Source organism: Protopterus annectens, chromosome 12.part0, assembly GCF_019279795.1.
Source record: "Protopterus annectens isolate FY-2018-M chromosome 12.part0, PAN1.0, whole genome shotgun sequence".
Lineage (NCBI taxonomy): Eukaryota > Metazoa > Chordata > Ceratodontiformes > Protopteridae > Protopterus > Protopterus annectens.
In genome coordinates, this window is record NC_056746.1 from 257,579,072 (window position 1) to 257,602,101 (window position 23,030).

General features: G+C 39.3%; 1 protein-coding gene across 1 annotated transcript in view; it reads right to left on the bottom strand.

Moving 5' to 3' along the window:
* Positions 1-5,261: 5,261 nt before the first annotated feature.
* The window catches only part of LOC122816492 (dynein axonemal assembly factor 8-like), a 3,534,829-nt gene continuing 3,517,060 nt past the window's right edge, over positions 5,262-23,030 (bottom strand). The window contains exon 31 of the mRNA XM_044089323.1: positions 5,262-5,825. Within this exon, the coding sequence (XP_043945258.1) occupies positions 5,748-5,825 (78 nt within the window). The 3' untranslated portion in view covers positions 5,262-5,747. The remainder of the gene's footprint in view (positions 5,826-23,030) is intronic.

The following is a 23,030-nucleotide window of genomic DNA, read 5'->3' on the forward strand; positions in this document are numbered from 1 at the left end:
TCTATACATATATAATTTACCATCAACATTTAAGATATTATTTAATGCACACATTTTTTATATAACATAGATTTGAAAGAACATGAAGTTCAGTAAAAGGGTTTATTTATGTAGCACTTTCAGAGAATGTATTATATATGAACACATGCAGTTCTACTTTTAACATACAATTTTATCATTTTTAACGAAAGGAATGTTAATACGTCTTTAAGGATTTATAGCCATTTTGTTACTTTGTTTGATGACATTGCTCACTTACTGCATTTCAACACGAATCTACTGTCCTGCCTGACCTGGAGTTCCTGTTCACTATTTCTGCGTGGTTGTGTTTTTTTTTTGGAAAGATCCTAAATCTTCTGGACTTGGTTGCATACTTGATTGCCATACATATGTCTTCCCATTCTTTCCTAGAAAATTGCATTTCCAGGCTCTCTTCTAATAATTACCATAATATATTTTATATGTCCTACGAACTATCCCTTTTTTAACAGCTGCTTTTGCTCTAGATTCAAATAAGAAGTCTACCAGAGCAGGTTCTGTATGTTAATTATTATTTGCCAGACTCCTAGGAGAACATTAGTGCCAAATATCTCCTTTCAAGTTATGTTCATAGGTTCATACTAGGCTATCTGCCCTAGGGCATTTATAAGCCTAGCCAGAGTGTGTATGGCTTTCGCCACCCATTTTAAATTAATTTTGCTATGCCCTTTTTCGAGGTTAGTATACTGTGCCTCTGTCTAACAGTGACATAGAAGTGATACCCGGGGTAAACCTATGATCTCCCATCCACTCATCAAGATTCCTCTTGAAGAGAGTCAATGAGGGACTCTGCCTAACCTGGACTGGGATTTTATTCCAGAGTGAAGGGAGCCTCTGGGTTATGAATCTGTCCCTCCAGCATGTCCTATTTATTTCAGTGTTGAGGTTTAAGTCCCTCGAGTGCGTAGCTCGATGGGATTTGGATTTTCTGAGGTACAGCATGTCCATTAATTCCGGGTTGGACATGGCTTTATACGTCAGGCACAGATCGCCTCTGAGCAGGCGGTATGCCACTGAGTAGAGCTGGAGTTTCTTTAACCGGGCAGCATACGGCATCTGTTTGAGCCCCTTGATCCTCTTGGTGAGGTACTTTTGGGGTCTTTCCAGTTGCTGCAGGTGTCTGGTAAGGTACATCCCAAAAGGGGCATTGTACTCAATTATGGGCCTGATGAGGGATGAGTAAAGAGGCACGATGACCTCCCTGATCTAGATGTGAATCCCTTCATGATTAGGTGGGCTATATAAAATGTTTTTCTAACCACTTTGGCCACGTGGTTGTCAAATGAGAGATTGCTATCAACTTGGGTCCCCAGGTCCCTAATTACTTCTTCTGTACTTAATGGATTACCACCTATGTGGTAATTTGTGGCACTTTGTTTTTGCCAAAGGGATGACTATACACTTTTTGGCGTTTAGCTTGAGGCCATGGCTCTGGCACCAGTTGTCTGTTTCTATGAGGCCCTTTTGGAGGATGCTTGTGTCGGCTGGAGAGTCTATTATGGCGCCCAGTTTGCAGTCATCTGCGAACTTGGTCAGCCACAGTCCTTCCATGTTGGCCTGTACCTCCGAGAAATATATATCGAACAAGAGAGGTCCCAAGACCGAGCCTTGTGGGACGCCACTTGTAACTGGTTTGGAGTCTGACATGGCTCCAGCTATTCTAACCATGTGGGTTCTGTCCTTGAGCCAGTTTGCAACCCATCTAGTGACATAGGGGTTTATATTTAAGCTGGTGAGCTTATCTATAATGCCCGAGTGGGGTATTGTATCGAAGGCTTTTGCGAGGTCCAGGTAGGCTGTGTGGACCACCTTCCCCTTGTCAATGGCTTTGGTGACTGCTTCAAAGAAATCGACCAGGTTTAAGAGGCAGGATCTGCCCTTAACAAAGCCGAACTGGGTAGGATCCAGTGTCTGTAGGTCCCCAATATCTTTATTTATAAGGTCCATGATGTTCCTTTCCATAGCTTTGCAGACCAAGCTAGTGAGACTTATGGGGCGATAGTTTCCAGGATCCGTTGAGGCACCACCTTTGTGGAGAGGGACCACTGTTGCTGTACGCCACTCTTTGGGTACATATCCTGTAGTAAGGCTGAGATTGAACAGTAGTTTTAGGTTTGGGTTTAGCTCTTCTTGGAGTTCATGTAGGATGCAGCCTGGGACACCGTCTGGTCCCATTGATGCTGTGTTTCTTGCTTTGGAGAGGGCAGCTCTTACCTGAGCATCTGAGATGTCAGGGGGGCAGCACTCTGCTGGGATAGATATTAGCCCTTTTGGTGGGGAGGGGGGGGGGGGTTTGCGCTGAACTTGTCAGCTAGGATGTTGGCAATGTCTGTGGGTTCGGTGTATTTTTTGTCATTTTGGACTAATTCTGAGCATATCTGGGAATTCCCACCCAGGTTCCTAATATAACTAAAGAAAGCCTTGTGATTATCCTTAGTGTCCTGTGCAATTTTTCTCTCGAAGCTGGCCTTAGACGATTTTATGAGTGCCCGTAGTTTTTTGCTAATACTGATCAGAGATGCCTTCCCTTTTTGGGATTTTGCTCTGTCATGTAGTAGCTTCCTCCTTCTATTATATAGTTTGTTTATGGCTGGGGTCCACCAGACAGGACATCTGCCTTTGGAAGATTGGGTCTTGGTTTTATTTGGGATTGCATGATCCATGCATTCCTGAAGGTGTTCATAGAATGCGTTTATAAAGGATTTTGTGGTCTGGGCCATATCATCCACAGGCCCGGGGGCTTTGAAGGATTCCACCTCGGTTTTGAGGAGTGTGAAATTTGCTTTAGAGAAGTTTTTCACTGTGGTTTTCTGGGCATGGGGTGGGGTCGGAATGTGAATATCCAGTGAGATTAATTTATGGTCTGATCTTACCAGTGAGGGATACACTTCTGGTCTGGAGCATAGAGTCCCCATGTTGGTGATGATCAGGTCCAGTATGTTTTCCCCTCTTGTGGGAGTGGTAACAAGTTGTTCCATAGCATTTGAGTTTATAAATTCTAGGAACCTTTGGGCTAAAGTGTTGGAGCTAGAGTAATGCTCCCAGTCTATGGTTGGGTAGTTGAAGTCACCCAATATAATGGTGTTTGGAGAGACCTTCATATTTTCCAGTGTTCTCAGGAAGGCCGAGTGGGGTTCCTGGGTTTGGGAGGGTGGTCTGTAGCAGGCTATAAACTGGAAGGCAGTTTTACCCACTGTTAGTTGCACATGGATAGTCTCTGATGCTTCGTGCTGTGCCACCAACCTGGAGGTGTGGGTATTAATTTTACTTCTTTGATGCAGATCAAACTGCCTGCAGTTAAACTCGCAAAAGTGGGCATCCAAATAAAATACAATGCATCTGTGGTAAACAGATACAGAATAGTGTAATTGTAGTTTGATGGTAAGATTTCTGATTCAGGGCTCCAGGATCTTTAGTTCATTCGTGACTTTTGATCATCTTTTGTATGGAGTTTGTATGTTCTTCCCATGTCTGCATGAATTTTCTCTCAGTAATCATTTCCTCCAAAAAGCATGATAATTATTTGGCTACACTAAATTATTCATACACATTACATTTTTTCTTACTCTCTCCTGTGGTTTGGGTTATAGGTGAAAAGAGTAAGAGAGAGACTTACCCACTAGCAAATTTAAAAAAAATGTCTGAGAAGACAGAGGTGCAGAAGATCAATGTTAAGGAGAAACTGTTGTCTACCACTGTAATTTCTTCATCTAAGAAGGCAAAAAAGGATGACTGAAATTGGATGTCTTGTCCTTATGCTCTCATAAATCAGATGATCACTCTGAATTCTGAATATGGAAAGCTGCTGCTTTTTGGCCTGCAGGAAAGAATACTCCGTCCTGGGAAGGTCAAGGCCATTACCTTGTGCTATAGCCAAAAGAAAAACAGGGCCAGCACTTTGGCATAGGCTAATAAAGCCCTAACAATGACACAAGTGACCCAGGTTTGATTAGTGGGTTGGGCATCTGAACTGATGGCAGAGAAGGATGGGTGTCTGTCCTGGGTGGGGTTGGGGGGCATGCACTTAGGCACTTCCTGCATTTGCCCACTTGTGGGGGCAGGGGATGTGTAAGGGAGGTGATGTTCTCAGCAGAGATTGGAAGGGGAGGAGCAATGATATACTAGTCTGTCTCCATTGCACAATCTCCCTCAGGAAAGTAAGGGTGTGTGTAAGGGGAGGGGTAGGTAAAAAACACTCCTAGGTAGCTTAGCTATATGATGCTACACATCCAGCTTTGATCTCCTTACTGGCCCCAAGCATAGGATAGTATTCCAAGGGAGTTTAGGAGTGCTTGGTAAATGCTGTGAATGAACAATGTCACAGAGACAAGTCAATGGTCAGATGTGATGAGGAAAAAAGCACCAACAAAAGTTGCAAATGGGTAAACTGGAACTAAATCAAGGAAGATAATCTCACCAGTTTTTTATGTCAACATGGTGACACTATGCAATACCATGTCTGTTTTTTCCATAGTTTTGACTTTTTAGGATGACTAGAAAAGAGTTTGTAAGCGTCAAAGGTACTCAGTTTACCAGTGAAACTGTAGTCTTATTTTTATATAAAGTAATGATACTGTGTAAAAATATGATGCTTTAAGTATCAGAAGTGCATGCCCTTTCATCAATGCAGCATTCTGTATGATGTGATGACTTGGCTTGGAGGAGGAAGCTTTCCTGCATCAGTTTCCACCCTATATATAGTTTTTAGTATATTTTTAGTTTGAAGTATGATTTTCCCAAAGACATATCTATTTTGTAAGTGCATTACAAGAAGCCTGTTTATATATGAAACAGGTAATGTTTTTAGGTGTTGCATTTTTTTTGGGGGGGGGGGGTGAAAAAACAGAAGGTCACCACATGCTTATGACAGGAAAGTCTCAGAAAGTGTACACTGACACCAGGAATGTTTATTAAAGAGTACTATTAAATATGTATTTTGTTGGGGTATCCATTATGTGAGACTTTAATACACAATATTTTTTTTTGCATTTCTGTTCATCTTGCACAGCTAATGACAAGTACATCCACCATCTGTCTGTGAAATCATGTTACTTTGTTGCTAGGTATGACAGCATGATTCTCAGAATGCATCTAATCTGTATGCAGCATACAGAGCAAAACCATGCATTTTATTCTTCTGCATTAAAATATTAAACTGGCAAGAAGGAAGTGCAATAGTGTTCCAGAAAACTGGCAAAAGGTATAGTGTTGTATTTATTTATTCTTAATCCCTCTACTACATAATACACAGTGAAACAATACTATATCAACAAGTGAACCAGTAAGGCAATAGAAACCAGATGCTTTTGAATATTTTTTTCAGTGACTAATTTAGCAATTTCTACTATAGCATTACGGGTTGATGTGCCCCTGGGAATAACAGTCCACATCTCTGGCATTTCCCTCTTATGTAGTCAGTGCTAATGGATTAGCTACTTTCTTGGCATTTATCATATTACGCTCTAGCACTTTTTCCAAATACTCTAGTCCTTAGTGTAAAATAATTTTGTTGGCGACCACGACTAAAGTTATTATGTATGCAGATAGTGGAGAGCTATGAATCAGTCTGCTGGTATACTCAAATCCATTTTACAAAATCAGACTTTAAAAGTTTTCATTAGCAATGAAATAAGTATTCTTGAGTAAAAAGGCAGAAAGCTAGCATTGTTCTGGACAGGCATAAAAGTTCCATGCAGTATCTGATGCAGTCAGAAATCCTGGGGACTGATTTGGAGAGCACTGTTGGGAGTCAGGTAATCAAACAGAACACACAGTAGCTGTTTGGCCTAATAGGAAAAGAAAAAGTGAATAAAAAGGAATAATATTAGAAAAAAACTTATTTACATGATTATACAAATTATGTGTGTTTTCGATATGCAATTATTTATAACATTATAGCATCTGTTAAAAATTACTATTTGCAAGGATACTAACTGAAACGGTAGATGTTTGGAGGTGACGACACTGCAGCAATACAACAGAACATACAGACGTATTCAAATTTACTCACCAGTGAAGGTGTAATCTGGACAGTTTTTATACAGTATGTGTGTGTAACCTTGTAAAGGCCAATGGTGGTCTCATGAACTGTAGCTACAGCAGCAGCATCACCAGGTAGCAAGACTTCCACAAAAGGACTGTCAACATGTGCTCAAATAGTTTCCTCCAAGCAAGAAACAATAGACATGGGAGTGCTTATGTGGTAGGCAAATGAATAGCTTGAGAACCCTATATATGTTCGTTTTTCACGGAGTTACAGCAGCAAACCATCCAAATTATCTCCAAATCAGAAATATACGGATTGGAGATCAGTGTTTATGTTGGTAGAGTAACATCAACCTTGAAAATGGTACAATTGTGCAAAATCTTTCCATAACAGCAGATGTCTTTCTCTTCACTGTTGCAGTATTCATAACATGAGTGAACCCCTGCCAAGGGTGGCCCAATGTCCGGCCAGTATATCAAAGCCTTTAGGTTGCTAATGATATGCCGTACATCACATGTATGTTCCCCGCACAAGACATAGGGCATAAAGGTGACGTCCGGACATATCATCCTCAGAACTGAGAGCCCCAGGAGGAACAACAGCCCTAGGATATTAGCGGGTAACATACACATAGCAGAGGGGCAAAAGACCAGGGGGAGGAGGGAGGGAGTGAATACTGCAACAGTGACGAGAAGGACATCTACTGTTATGGTTACGATTTTACACAACTTTACTATGTCGTTCCATTTCACTGTTGCAGTATTCATAACATGAGGGAAAGTGTAAAAGCTCAGGAAGAAAAAAGGGAGAAGGAGAGGCCAGTAGAGCCTTCTAGGAGCCTATGAAGAAGGGTCTATGTTAAATAAACAAATTCTTAAAATGTCGAGTACAACATACTTGAACATTTTTAAGCGAACCTTTATTTAAATGAGAGCCCAGAATGTCAGAAAACGGAGTTCCAAATTATTTTGGTTGGCCAGCACTGTGTGACATATTACGTCATGTCAACTACTGCTAACGGCACTGTACGGTGCAGAAAGGGAGAATTTCCCTTTTCTGCACTGAAGTACAGTCTAGGAGTTGGTATATGTAAGTAGGGGGGGGGTGCAGCCCCCCACATGGGGGGTGCAGGGAAGCTAGCCCCCCTGCTTGCAACGTTACGGTATGTTGTTCTGATTAAATTTTTTTTACGATGTATTGGAAGGTGCTGTTAGTTGGTTACGTGTTGTGTAGAACTTTGGATGGGTAGGTGGCCAAACATAACATTTCAGTATTGTGTTTTGCGACATTCTGGGCTCTCGGTTAAATAGACATTCGCTTAAATGTGTTCGAGTATGTTGTACTTGACATTTTAAGCGTTTGTTTATTTAACATAGAGCCATGAAGAATGGCCCTAGCAAAACCAGCTTTAGCCCTTGATAATGACATCCAACTTGTAGTGCTTGGTAGAGATATGCACTGAAGACCAGGTAGCTGCCTCAAGGGCAGAAATAGTATTCAAACCCTTGAAAAAAGGACCACAAGAAGCCACATCCCTAGTAAAGTGATCCTTAACTATTGAAGGAAGGCTCTTATCATGAAAAGAATAATAAAAAGAAATGGCTTTAGAAATCCAATAGAAAATAGTCTGCTTGGAATTTGCTAAACCTAATGATCTATGATGAAAAGAAACAAAAACCTGATCAGATTTTCAAAAAAGCTTTAGTTTTGTCCAAATAAAATATGACTTGTCTATGCACATCCAAAGTGTGCAACACCTTCTCACTAGCAGTTTGCAAAGAAGGGAAAAAAGAGGTCAAATTAACATACTGATTAAGAGACAATTCATTCACCACCTTAGGTATAAAAGAAGGATTGGTACAAAGAGACACTGTCCTTATTAAAATCTAAAAAAGGAGGAACAGCCATAAGGGCTTGAAGCTCAGACACCTTTCTGGCAGAAGTAAGGGACAGTCTTCCAAGAACAATGCTTTAAGGAAGCTGAAGCTGCAGGCTCAGAAGGAGCTGGAGTCAATTTCTCCAAAACAAAATTAAGATCCCAAGAAAGAGGAACAGGCTTCCTGTGAGGTCTAATATGAAGGATGCTTTTAAGGAACTGTTTGGCCTCGAACCTAGAGGCCAAAGGAGGAGCTAAAAGTAAACAAGCAGAAATAGCTGAGAGGTGGGCTTTTATCAAAGAATATGCCAACCCACCACTGAGCAATTCACACAAATAAGAGAGAACCAAAGGAACATCCACAGTAAGTGGGTCCAGTTTACAAGAAAGACAACAAAGCCTCTTCCATCTGGACAAGTAGAAATTCTTAGTAGTGTTTTTTTGGCTTCCTGCAGAACCTGAACCACATCTTGAGAAAAAAAAGATGTCTATAGGGAATCAAAATCTTATCACCCACAGTGTCAGCTGAAGAGTGGACAGGTGGGGATGAATGAGAGCTCCTTTGTCTTGTGTGAGAAGATTCACCCTGTGAGATGACATGTGGTGATTGCCCTTGGCTAGGTGCAGAAGAAGAGGGAGGGAACCAATACTGCCTCAGCCAAAAGGGAGTCAACAGCAAGATTTTGGGAGCATCCTGATTTATCTTGTACAGAACTTTTGAAATGATAGGAAGGGGAGAGAGGGCATAAAGAAACATCCCCTTCCATGAAAAAGGGCGTCCACTTTTTAGGCTACATGACATGGAGTCCTGGCACAAAACTGAGGAAACTGCCTGTTCAGAGGGGAGGCAAAGAGATCTACTTGAGGAAAACTCCACTGGTGAATAATGTACAGAAACACATCCATGTGAAGCATCCACTCATGAGATTGTGTTACGGACCTGCTCAGGGAGTCTGACACAAAATTCTGACTTGAAGGAATGCACACAGCCTGAAGTGTAACCTGGTACTAAATCGCTAACTCCCAAACCTGGACTACTAATCTGCAAAGAAGATGGATCTTGTCCCTCCTTGTTTGCTGACATACCACATCAATGTGGTGTTGTCTGCAAAGATCTTTAGGGACCCTGGAGAAAACAGAGGATGAAAAGCAGCAAGCACCAACAGAAGAGCTCCCATCCCCTTGATATTTATGTGCTCCTTCTGCTGCTGAGGAGACCAAAGGTCTTGCACTTTAAGTTTCCGAAGGAAGCCTCCCAACCCCCATCTGAGGTATCTGTGAACAGCTCCTGAGAGGGAAGTGGACATTGAATCCACCACTAAAATTCCAACTTGAGACACGGAGGAAGAGGAATTGGAAACTCTAGAGGATGAAAATGCTGAAGCCAAATTGACTTTAGATACTACTGAAGCTTTTTCATGTGCAGTCTGGTTAATTGAAGCATAAGGATGGTGGATACCACGAATCCCAGAGCCCTCAAATTCCCTGACTGAAATCAAGGCCAGAGGAAGAAGGGACTGAAAAAAGGAAATCAAGCATCAATGCCTTGGGAGGAGGCAGGGTTGCTAGCACAGGAACAGTCTGGATCATGCATCCCAGAAAAACATGATCCCATGACAAGGACGCAAAGGACTTTTGAAAATTTACAGTGAACTCCAGGCTTTGCAACAGAGTGATGACCCACTGCAGGTGCTGTAAAAGAATTTCTGGAAAGGAGGCTTGAATAAAGGAATAACCTGAATGACTTTGTGCCTGCAACAATCACATGAGCTAGGTATTTGGTGAATACCCTTGGGGAGTACAGAGGCCAAATGGCAAAGCAGAGAACTGAAAATGCAAGGAAGCAACAGAGAAACATAAAAACTTCCTGAAAAGGGAATGAATAGGGATATGGAGGTAAGCATCCTTGAGATCCAGAGAAATCATAAAAGCTTGAGGAAGCAGAAGAGAGAACAAAGTCTGTAGGGATAACATTCGAAAGGAAGGAACCTTCGGACATGTATTCAGGTGAGAAAGATCCAGAATGGGTCTCCAAGTGCCCTCTTTCCTTGGGACCAAAAACATTCTGGAATAAAATTCCTCCCCCCTTTTAACAGCTGGAACCTCTTGAATAGTTCCAAAAAATGTCAAAGGAGCACTTTGGAAGGACACACCAAGCTGTACAGCTAAAATCCTTTAAAAATTCCACAGTAAAGGCCGATAAAACGGCAAACGAACACACATAAACACTCAAGTTAAAATGCGTTTTCGTCAAGATAAAGACTTCCTCAGATGAATGCATACCCCCTAAATGTGCCCTATTTATACTAGAAACACTAAAAATCAACCAAACAAACAAATCAATTAGTATATATTTAAGAACTTATAAAAAAGATTCACATACAAAAAATATTATATATATATATATATATATATATATATATATATATATATATATATATAATGAATATTCCTAAAAAAATTTCACATTCATTATCATAAATATAAAATGTGTAATCACTATAAGAAAAAAATATTGATAAAAGCAATGCTGGAACATAATAAAAACTCAGTCTTTTCATTCATTGTTGTTGTTTTAATTTGCCATCTAGTGGTCAAAGTAAAAATAACATTTTTTTTTTTAAGCTTTGCTGCTCTTCAGGGGCCAGCAAAACTGCTTCATTCAAGCCTGGTGACTTTGTGGCTTCTAGAATTAATTGCCCAAATAGCTCTCTATATTCATAGGTTCCCATAGGCCCCCTTTTATATCTTTTGGTACTACTTCTAGCACAAAAAATATAAGCGTCTTGACAAATTAATTTGTTTGTATAATGCATTATTAGCACATTTATTCCTTATGTCATAGTCATGTTCATAAACTCTAGTTTTTAGTTTCCTTTCTGTTTCTCCTATATAAAATGACAAACACTTGTCGCACATTGCTATGTATACCAATCCACTTGTATTACAATTTGCAAAACTTCTACTGTTGATCAATTTGTCCCTACCAGCTAAGTATACAGATTCACCTTTATAAGTAAACTGGCACTGTGGACAATGGCCACATTTATAAGTGCCCACTTTTCCTTCCTTATGAATAAATTTATTACCCTTACTATTCTCCGGTGGTGGTGTTGCAGTAGCGTTGTCGCCTCATAGCAAGACGTTGTCCTGTTCAATTCTCAGCTAGAGCGTCTTCTGTGTGGAGGCATACGTGAATGGGGCGTGCCTTCATTGAAGGTTGTGCGTCAGGGCTGGTAACCCAGTACGTAAAAATCCACTACCAATCATTAGAGGACCGGAGTTCCGCTGTGGTGACCCCTAACTGGGAAAAGCCGAAAGACACAAACAATTCTCTAAAATGTTTTTAATATTCTGTCCTTTCCTATAAATAAACTTAAAAGTTTTTTTGTTAAAAATCACCTCCAAATCAGAAATACTATTAAATCTATCCCATTCTTTTTCTAAAATCCCCCTTAACACAGCTGAGTCTCCATTAAAATCAGTAACAAAAGCATCATCAAATTCATTACTCTTACTATTTTCTCTACCTCTTATTTTGTTACTGGCTGAATTCTCATTCCCTAGAATAGGTGCAAATCTAGCCTTTCTACCTTCTAAAACTTCTTGCTCAATTTCTTTTATTAAATTCTCGGGGTATCCCCTCTTTTTAAACATATTAGTCAAAAATCCACATTCTTCTAAGAAATCACTATCTTTTGTAGTCATTCTGCACCCTCGCACAAATTGTCCCTTAACTATTCCCCTTTTCTGATGCAAAGGGTGGACACTGGTATAGAACAAACATGAATTTGGAAATGTATCCTTTCTATATACTGTTGAAATAAAGCTACCCTCTTCCTTTGTGATAGTTATATCTAAATAGTTCATCTGCTCATAGTCTATTTTATAGGTAAATTTTAAAAAGGAAGTAGTCCTGCAGATGTAATTAAAAAATTCCAAAAATCTTTCCTGTGTGTCTACCCAAAAAAGACAGAAGTTGTCCAGGTAGTGTTTGTAAAGATTCCAGCAATTTACATAATCTGACCTGAGTATATATTTCTCCTCCTAGTAAAAAAGGATAATATTGGCGTAAATGGGGGCACACCTTGGCCCCATTGCTACATTCTGAAGTTGCTGGAAAAATTCTCCTTCATGTTTGTTTGTCTTTTTGGCTTTTCCCGGTTAGGGGTCGCCACAGCGGAACTCCGGTCCGCTAATGATTGACAGTCAATTTTATGGTGCCAAGTTGCCAGCCCGACGCCCAACCTTCAGCAAAGGCCCGACCATTCACGCATGTCTTTCGGAGGCCACTCGACCGTGGAGAGGACATGCAGACTCCACACAGAAGGCACTCCAGCCGAGAATCGAACAGGAGAACCTCTTGCTGTGAGGCAACAACGCTACCACTGTACCAGTGCAGCTTCTTGGAAAAATTCTCCTTCATAATGTATAAAATTGTTTTTTTTTAAGACTACATCCATTAATGTTAAAATCAGATGAAAATCCTTTTTATTGAATTTTCCATATTTAACCAAAGCTTCCTCAAACCAACACATACCTTCTTCATGTGGTATTGAGGTAAACAGGTCCACTAAGTCAATAGTAATAAAAGTAACTTTATCATTATACAGATTTGGTTTTATACTTTTTAACACGTCCCAAGAGTCTTTTAATACACTGACTCCCATCGAAGATATATTTTTTTAATTTAGTGTCCAAAAGCTTTGCTAGAGGGCAGTGACAGAACCTTCAGAAGCCATTATGGGTCTCAAAGGGGAGTCCAAGATGCTTTTATGAACCTTTGGGGTGCCAAACATGGAGGGAACCCTTGGCTTTTCTAAATATAAACGTGTTAATGTCAATAGTTCCCTCCAACAATAAATCATTCAAAATGATAAAAAAAAAAAAAAATTATTAGCAATATTTTCATTTAGTTAGAAGCATCATCCAGTATTTCCATCATTTTTGCCTCATAGATAAAACTGTCCATAAAAACTGTGCCACCCCGTTTGTCAGATCTCATTATTCTTAAAAAATTATTATTTCTTAATTCATTCAATATTAGACTTTCTTCTCTCGACAGGTTAGGTGCAACCTTATTGTGTACTACACCTAATCTTAACTCTTTTTCCAATAAGACCTCAACATTTTTCAGCTGTGGGTGAAGAGGTACGTTAAAGGTGCTTTTCCTTTTAAGTACACCATCATTCCCTAAGTGTCTTTCCTGTCCTTGAAAAAATAACTTCAGATTCATTTTTTCTTAAAAATAGTTTTAAATCAATGATGAGCTTACTGACATCAGCTTTTGTTCTGAGGGATAAACTTAAAACCTTTTGGAAACAGTTTAAAATGTATCTCATTTAATACAATACTACTATAATTAAAAATAGTATAGCCTTTAAAACTAAATTTATAACCTTCCTTAATAATACAATCTTGCCCTATAACACCATCATCTATCTGTTCCACTGATTGTTCATGTAGTTGTCCTTCCCCTTGTTGTAAATGCAATATGTTTGTTGTCTGTTCTTTAACCTCTCCGACCTTCGGAGAGGTGGAAACTCTAAAGGTCATATAAATCATAAGAAGGTCTTCTCATAGCATAACCTTCATTCTGGTGTTGTTCATTATGGTTAATGTACTCTCTCCCATCTCTTTCATACAAGTCATTCGAATTACATTATTCCTTAGGTCTAGGATAGTTATTTTGTTCTCTATATTCTTTTATATTTCTATCTATTTTTCTCATTTTTCCACTACATACGCTCTTACATCTCCCTTCAATCTTTTCCAGGATATCATAGTATCTACATTTTTCCTTATCTATTGTAAACATCAAGTCATTAATAATGTTCAAGCTTACTATACATCATATCCATCTCCTTTTCATTTTCCCTAATGACAGCTTTGACTATCTCAGCCCCACAGCTATCAAAAATGTGTATTAATTCTTTATGAAAATCAGACCCTTCCCTAACTTTATTGGGATATTTGTAAACCCCAAGTCCTTTTGGCACAATGTTTAATTTAACACATTCCTTGAGGTATGCATTCTCTAAATCCAACATTTTATATTTGTATAACAAATCATCTAATTTAACCGAGTTATTTGCATAAGTGTCACTGTCTGAGACAACTTCGTCTTGTTCCATATCATTAAACAGGTACTTTCTGGCAATAACAGCATTAAAGTCAATATTTTTGTGCTGTAAACCATTAATAAAACAGTCACCTTGTCCGTTTGTTTTAGGACGCCCAAGATTGGCGTCTGCACTGCCGTGGTTCTTCTCACTTGTATTATAGATTAAAATGCTTGGAAATCCTTCACAACCACCTCCGTTAGCATTATTAGACTGGCCTGAAAGTTTTTCTTTTCTATTAATGGTATTATGTCTGTTCCGCACTTCATTTTCACCACAAACCAGCATTTCCTGGTTCCTGGGCAAACTGGAAGCCAATGAAATCACCGATTGGCAGGCCAGGGTTAGTAAATCAATCAGTTGTGTCAGTTGGCCAATCATCTTCCTGATCTGGCCCATTTCTAAGCCTTTCTCTCTGCCGTCGCGCGTACCATCAGGTGTTCCTTCCATCTTTCCAAATACAACAACCAAGACCAACAAATGCAGGGGGGAAAGTGCTCAAACCCAAACAACTCTAAAATATGTCAGAGCACTTTGGAAGGACACACAAGCTGCAGAGTTAAAATCCTTTAATAATTCCACAGTAAAAGCTGATAAAATGGCAAATGAACACATATAAATACTAACAAGTTAAAATACATTTTGTCAAGATAAAGACTTCCTCAGATGAAAGCATACCCCCTTAATTGTGTACCCCTTGAATAGTTCCCTGAATCAAAATACTCTGAAGCATCTCTGGAAAAGAGCTCAACTGGTCTTGAGGAGGCAGAGGAATGCCCATGAAGGGGGAAGAGATTTACAAACCATGAAATACCCTTGGTGAATGATGGAAAGAACCCAGGAATCCTGGGTTATGATTAACCAGACAGGAACAGACACAGATAGATGATGTGAGAGGAATATGGCCGGGAAGAACTGGATAGTCAGACAGCACCTGGTTTATCAGGAAAGAAAGGTATCTGAGCAGGAAGGGTCTGTGTAGACTTAGCTGGGAGAATGCTCCTACCACCCTTTTTACCTTTACAAGCAGGACAAGACTGCCTTCTAACAAAGACAGGTTTACTGGGATAATTTCTCTGGAATGTTGGCAAATTGGAGACAAAAATGTGTTTCAGGTCCTGAACAAATCAGCTGCAGCAGCACCAAACAAACATTTGTTGTCCAGTGGATCATCCATCAACTTAGTCTTAATATCATCAGGCACAAGTTGAAGTGGTAGCCAGGAATATCTCCTCAACACAGACCCAGAAGTAGCAGCCCTAGAAGAAGCATCTGCTGCATCATAACTACATTTAATGGAATGGAGAGCTACCTAGGAAGAAGCCACTAACACAGAAATGGCAGATGTCTTTCCCCTGAGAATCAGGAAGGTCAGAAATAACCTCATAAGCCTGAGAAAGGAGAAACAAAACATATCTGGTCATACGTGTCTGATAATTAACAGCCTAAAAGGCTAGGTTGGCTGAAGTATAAACCTTTTTACCTAGCCTTTCCACAGTCCTGCTGTCCTTATCAGAAGATTGAAGCTTGGTAGAAGACAGCAATTTAGAAGGCCTGTCTGGTGCCAAAGAAACCACCAAAGGGTCAGCAGATCGGCACTTACAAAGGAATTTGCGGTCATCAGGCACTTTATAAAACCAATCCATTTTTTAGGAGCAGGGGGCTGAGAGTCTGGGGCAGGAGATGCAGAAGAAAGGCATCCAATAAAGCAGCCAAAACAGCAGGAACAGCAGAGGGTCTAGGGGACTCCATTTGAAGGAACTCATACTATCTCCTTTGCACTTCAGATACTTAAGAACAGTCCCATTTAAAGAATTTTATCATCCTGGCAGTGTATTCCCCAAAGGAAATCTAACCAAAAGGAGATTCAGGATTAGCAGACTGCTCTTCCTCGGAGCCATAATCCAAAGGAGAAGGAATCTGGGTAGAATATGCCAGGGATTCCTCATCAGAATCCTCTTCTTCCTTAGAGGAATCCTGATCCCTAGATCTCTTGAGGGGGGAGGATGACCAAGAGGAGCCTGGACAGAGACCCCCTGAGGAGTTTTCAAGGCCATAAGAACATTGAACAAACCCTGTGTAAAATTTTACCATTCACTTTGAGGGTCGTTATGAGGAGAAGAAATATGTTTTGTCTTTTGCTTCTTTTTTAAAGGAACATCTGCCTTATGAAATGTAGTAGGCTCCAACGTCAGCCTACATTCCATAATCATAGTCGGGACTTGCTCCCTTATCAGTATCTGAGGAATCTCCCTAGGCCCTTCAGATATAATCAGCTACTGTTCCCCCTGAACATCCAAAATGGAAATCTGCAGGGTCTGCAAGGAAATGCGAGAAGCCAGATGCATGTCGGCCTCTGAACCGGTCCTGGCAGAGGAATCCAACCCAGGAACTGCATGATCCTCTGAGCTTTCAGAGAGTCTGGTGGAGGAGGCACACCCGAAGAAACTGAACTGACTTTTTTGGCCTTCTTCGAAAATGGTGGACCCTCAGACCAGGAAGTACCTTCCACATGTCTTTTGCTAAAAGCTGGTTTTCAAGACAGATAGCGAGGGAAGAAAGGCGACTACGTAAGGTCTTTGGAACAAAAGCCTGACAAATGTATGCTTGTGAGAAACACCTACACAAAACAAACACTGCTTGTGATGTTCTTTTCAGGAAATTGCTTCCTACACTGGCATTTACCCTTTCTGGATGACATGAAATCCCACACCACCATAAATGCAAAAGCAAAGAAGGATAATCAAAAAAAAAAAAAAAAAAACAATGGGCCACTTATATGAACAGCTAGGTAAACCAGCAATGACTAGAGCAATCAGACTAATGATCAAAGATGGTGTTTGGACTGGCAGCAAAGAAGTTCTGAGGATGATACATCCGGACATCATTTTATGCCCTATGCCTTTGGCGGGGAGCATATGTGTGCATGTGGCATATCATTAGTAACCTAATGGCTTTGGTATACTGGCCAGACGTCGGGCTACCCTTGGCAGGGGATCCCAAATGTTATGAATACTGTAACAGTGAAATGGAAGGACATCTACTATTATGATGACTCTCATCAAACAACTATATTATCTTTTTTGAGTTGCCCTACACTCCAAGTGGAATGTGTGTGAGCAGATTAACAACAGTTTAGTTTTACTGTAGTTTGTTAAAACTGCAGTGACTTGTACTGTGCAAGCCAGCACTGCACTGCATTTTTTTAACTTTTCCCCACTGCTTTGCAACCATGGAGTCAGTATATATATATATATATATATATATATATATATATATATATATATATGAGAGTGCAGGGGGCATGCCCTCCTGCAGGAAAATAAATAACCATTGTTGGATTACACTGCTCAATATAGAATAGTCAACAAAGCAAAACTTGTTATAGAGTGACTCAACTGAACACAGATCTATTTTTTTCAGGAAGGGTTACTCTAGTTGCAAAATACAATACATGGTAAAAAGTATTAAGAAATGCCATGATGATCCACTAACGGAAAACACAAAGACACTGGAACACAGACGTGATGTAATTCTTCTTACTATAGGTTTTACAATTACTTGAGCATCCATTTTTTTTTTTGCACGCTAACATTTTACTTTTTCTTTTTTTAAGCCAGTTGCAGAAAAAGCATGTACTTCTCTTTCTATGCAGAAGTGGATATTTATGTAAGGTATCTAATGTCAGTAACTTAATAACTCCCAATGAAGGGCTCATGTCAGCTCAAACAAGTGTAAAATCTGTGTTAGTCCAATAAAAAGTATTACATCATGCCTGTGCTCCACTGTCTTTCTCTGGACATATAGTAAGAACCCTAAGTGGCATTCTGCTGGGTAGTTTCAGCATAACCCACAGCTGTATCAAAACGTCTTCTACTTCTAGACTATTGTCCAGTTTGTAATGTTTAGGAACCATAAAAATGAAGTCCAAGTGGCAATCTGTGGTATATGCTGAGCTGAAACAATTCAAAAATATGCTGAAAATAATAATGTTTCTTTAGTTGACTACAATGCAGTGATGTACTTGTCATAACAGAAGGCGGTAACATCACTCAATTAATTAATTTATTTGTTTATGTATATTCATTAAATGGGTTCTGGGATCCTTTTCAGCCATGAAAGGTCATGATGGCTGCACCATACCAAGATATGTGTTTATCCCCAAATAAATGAAACTTGAACAACCTACCAAAAGACAGTAATAGGTAAGCTTGCAACCCTGAAGAAAACAACTTTTGAAGGATAGCAGTGATGAACAACACTCACTGTTATCCTGTATCATTTAACTTTTTTTATTCTTAATTCCAAGTGCTTGTTATGTAGTCTGTAAGGAAAAAACAGGACTATTATGTTAGTATAAAAATTTGGAGTTTATCCCTTGTTGATAAAGCAGTTGCAAAAGTATGACTGTTTAAGGTAGTCCAACAGCTATCTCTGCACTGGAAGAAAATGGTTCTACACCTCGTAGGGTGGAGGTGATTCCCATTATCAGGGGTACTTCTTTTAAAGCTCTTTTCCTCTAAGACAAGGCAGAAGGGAGGACATAGGAGAGTCAGTGTGCTCTCATCTTGCAATCTAGGATAGCAAGGACAGGACTTGATTTTTAACTTGACTTTAAGAGGAAGAGAGCAGTTATTTTTTAACATATGAAGAATAAAGACAAAGAGTAGCAAGGTGGAATAAGGTGTGACTTTTAGCCCATTATCCTTTGGAAGGGAGATGTAAGGATATTCATTTCTAGGGACGAAATTGGTGAATGCACAAATGTTGCTCGTGGTATTCAGAATATTGTGTGAGCACTTTGTGAAGAGTGAAGGGATAAAATAGAGTGTATTCAAGGTAAATGAGGAGTATGTTAATGGCATGGCTGAGGTGTAAAGTGATTAGTGATATACAAATGTGTCTTTAGTTGAGAATTGTCTATCAGTAATTAGGTCTGAGTGGACTTTGAAGAAAAGGTTGGGATGCGTTCAGTGTTAAGAAAAGGTATTTATATTTGGAAAATGTGTTATCTGAATGTATTTATTATCAGCTACTGCTGTTTGCTATTTTTTAACTTTTAAGGGTGTCAAATAATATGGTGGCCATTTTTTGATTTATTCAGTGTGGTTATTAGAAAACCACTGAAATTTTTTTGGAGCTTTGACAGGGCTTGTTTTGTAACCTGAAGATCTTGTTTTCTTTTCATGAAGGAGAGAGTGTTAACCTGCTTCCTGACATACAGGTTTTCCGGTATAATAACTCTGGTGTTGGAATGTTCTTAATCCTGTTAGTTACACATGTCAAGCATATCTTATCAACCAGAGGAGAAACTGGAGATAGCAACTAATAAAGAGTTGAAAGATTTTATCTGGGAGGGGAAGAGGACAACAGTCAAGTGGGATAAGTTGATCCTTCAAACAGAACAATGTGGTTTGGGATTACCTGATTTGAAGGTGTATTTCAGAGCTACACAATTCTGGCTCCTATAAAAAAACACAAGCAGAAAGCTATAATTCAAATTGGAAATGGAGGATGATGAAATGGGGAGGAACCTCAAAAAACAAGGAGAGACTGGAATTTTGAAGGCAGATCCTTAAGGAGAAAAACAATAACCATATGCAATATTATATTCATAAAGCAACAAAAAGTATTGTAAGAACTAAGCCAACGACAGAATGAAGAAAGGTGATTCTGCAGATAGGGATGACTGCAATTAAGGGTAACGAAAATAGGCAAGAGGGGGCTGGAATTTAATGGAGAAAACTGGCAAAGGAACCAAGGCATTGGGAGCAAGTAATTAGAGAGGGAAAGGTAACGGAATGGGGAGAAGCCAAGAATACATTTGCAGGCTAGAGATTGCCTTCCTTATCAAGGATTGATAGAGTATAGGTAAACAGAAAACAATAGTGGGATCCTAAGTGTAAGCCTAGCACTGATAGAGTTTTTAGTAGAATCTAGAAGAGAAGCTGCTGTTAAAAAGGGATAATTAGTAGGGCATATAAAATATTGCAAGATAACTACAGGAATCAATACGAGGGGTTAGAAAGGACTGTAAAGGCAGACTGAATAAGCAATTCACAAAGAAACAATGGGAGGATATATGTATGGCTGGTAAATTTGCAACTAAGTATGTATGTCTCCCAAAATTTCAACAAAGTCTATTAGATTTAGAATTTTTACTAAGTGTTTGCATAGCTATTTTTATAGCCAAGCAGATTCCAAAGAATTTTTCTTTCTGTAGATTGCAAATGTTGGAGGTGTGATGTGGAAGAAAAAGATAACTGGGAACGTATTTTTTGGTGGGTGTAATGAGTTGGCAGACTTTAAATGTTCTATGCAGACTACTCTGCCAGAAATACTAGGGAAGCATATTAGTGTAACTAAGGATTTTTCTTTTGAGCTGTGATACTAAATTGTAGTTGCCAACACACAGCAAGGCCTTACTGAATTTAATTCTGGTGGCTGCCAAAAAAGCAATTATTAGAAAATGGAAATCAAAGTCTAAATCAACCATACTAGAAGTAATGAATATAGTAACAGAGATAAAAGAACTGGAAATGGGATCTTTAGAAAAGTCAGGAGCAAATTACATAGAAAGAAATGGAAATTGTGGGAATAATACATGCAGAATAATGTTTTGGAGGAGAAATGACGTTTAAGGGAAGGCAGGAATTGTATAAGCTATGTAATGCTTTGTACAGAAGATTTTATGTGAAGTATGTTTGTAACTGAAAATATGTCAATGTGAGTTGTTTTCATTTATATAAATGTATGTTTGAATATGTCATAAGTGATAATTCAATTAATATGCCATAAGTGATAATTCAATAAATATGTCATAAGTGATAATTCAATAAAGATGTTTTTTGTTTAAAAAAAAATCTCAGGTGTAGATGAATGTCTAGGCTATATAAAAGGAGTTCTCTGTTCTCTCATATGAGAAAGAAGACAGTTGGACTTGCTTGTTGAGTGACACGGTAGACACTATATTAGGCATAAGTGATGACTTAGTCTGCGGTAAAACTAAGGACATATAGGCACTCACTGAAAGCCCAATGACAGTAATTATGATCCTTGGAACAGCAAACACATAAGTGTGAATAAGGGAATACATATTAATTCTAAGACTATGGTATTTTGGAATAGACCTCTCAAAGTTCTGCAATCTTGCCTCATATTTTGGTTTGCTCTTTATAAAATTTGTGGTTTTCTGGCAAATCATTGCCGACTGAAGTTACTAAATAGGGATAGACATTTTAGTTTTAGACGTTATATCCTTCAGAAAATGCTTGCTTTTGCAAATGCTGTTATTCTATCAACCTTCTATGTTTACATGAACAATAGTTAAAATGTGTCCCTGATTTTGGGCCTTTGTCCCCCTGTTATTTTTGTCTTTGTTCACATTTCTTGTACTAAGAGGTTAAGAGATATGTCCTGTAGTATTACCTTGTTCTGAGGTATAGCAATTTTGGATTTATTTTGTGCAAGTAGCAAGGGGCTGTTGGGGTGGGAGCCTCCCACAGAAACTCTTTGGGCGATGGGGCAACCCCCACCCAAAAGAAACTCTGTAAAAGTATAACAGAGATTTTGAATTCACTGTTTGCTGTCAAAACTGCTCATTATCCTTTGAAGTGTCTGAACTTGCAGTATCAGGTCTTGTACTTCTAAGAGAGAGAGCCCCAGACACACAACAATCTGTCTGAATAACAAGACAGATTAAACTTGAAAAAATGATATTAAGCAAGTAAAAATATCTTAAACTCAGACAAGTAAAATGTTCTATAATCCTGCTGTTTTGTGTACTGGAAGAACATTTTCCACTTATGAGTGCATGCCTTCCTAGCGGCTAGTCATTTACTTTTGTTTACAATGCAAAGTTAGTCTTGTAAATATTGTAGCAGCATTCTTATAACTTTATTTCTACTAGTCTTCTGCCTCCTTCAAATTTTTTTAAACATTCACTTCCTTCTACCAGCCCTTAATAACCATCTGTTATCTAAACCTAGCTTTTCAACAATTAATGTCTCTTTCTCTCCTCCCTTTACAATTTCCTTCACTGTGAACCACACGTATCACCTCAGGGTCCACTGCAAACCAGAATTACACTCACTACCATATGACCTTCGTAACAACAACTGATTGTTTTCTACAAAAAGATTAAGCCATCTGCAGTGTATGTTTTTCTAAATACCTAGCTGTAATTGTCTATATCACAGACCTTACTTCAAGTTGCATGCACACTTGTCGGATGCTAGATTCTAAGATTTCCACCCCAAAACTTCTCATATTAAGCAGACTCAGTTAGGTTCTTACACTTTTTTAACTCCTTTGAAACAACATCTTATACAGTCTTGTAACAAGCTGCTTCATGCTAAGGACAGGAACGAACAGGCTTGCTAGTGCTAAACACTCACCTGTTTGAATACTACACAGCTGATAGTTTTTCTTTAGCCCCACCTGCCTCATGGTTTCTACCCAGTCCATTCGCCCTTGCTATGCTCAAGCTCACTCTGCTCCCCTACCCTAACCCCAATTCCCACCCACCACCACTGTCGCTATTTTTATACTTAAACACAGCCACACCCACCCAACCCTCAACCAATCCCACTGCACCACACTCCCATTATCAAACCCTAATACAGACACTCCCTCACCCCTTACATTAACACAAGTCACATACTTATCATTTCTTAAATCCTTCAACTACTCACATAAGCGATCCACCTCAACATGAGAGTCTTAAATATAACTCTGCTCTTTATTACTACCAGCTCACTACTACTTCTCTTATATACCCGCTCTTCATATGACACTGCCCTATGTTTCACTACTCCCCCTCCCTGGCATACCTCCACATGTTAGAAGCCATGCAATTCTCAACAGTTTCTTATTGCTCCAAACCTATTCCACACCACCAGCCCAGACTATCACACACTTAATTTTTTTTCCTCAACTAACTGCATCTCTGGTTCCCTTAGATACACTAAAATCCAATATAAGCTCTCCAAACTCCTTCTTCACATAT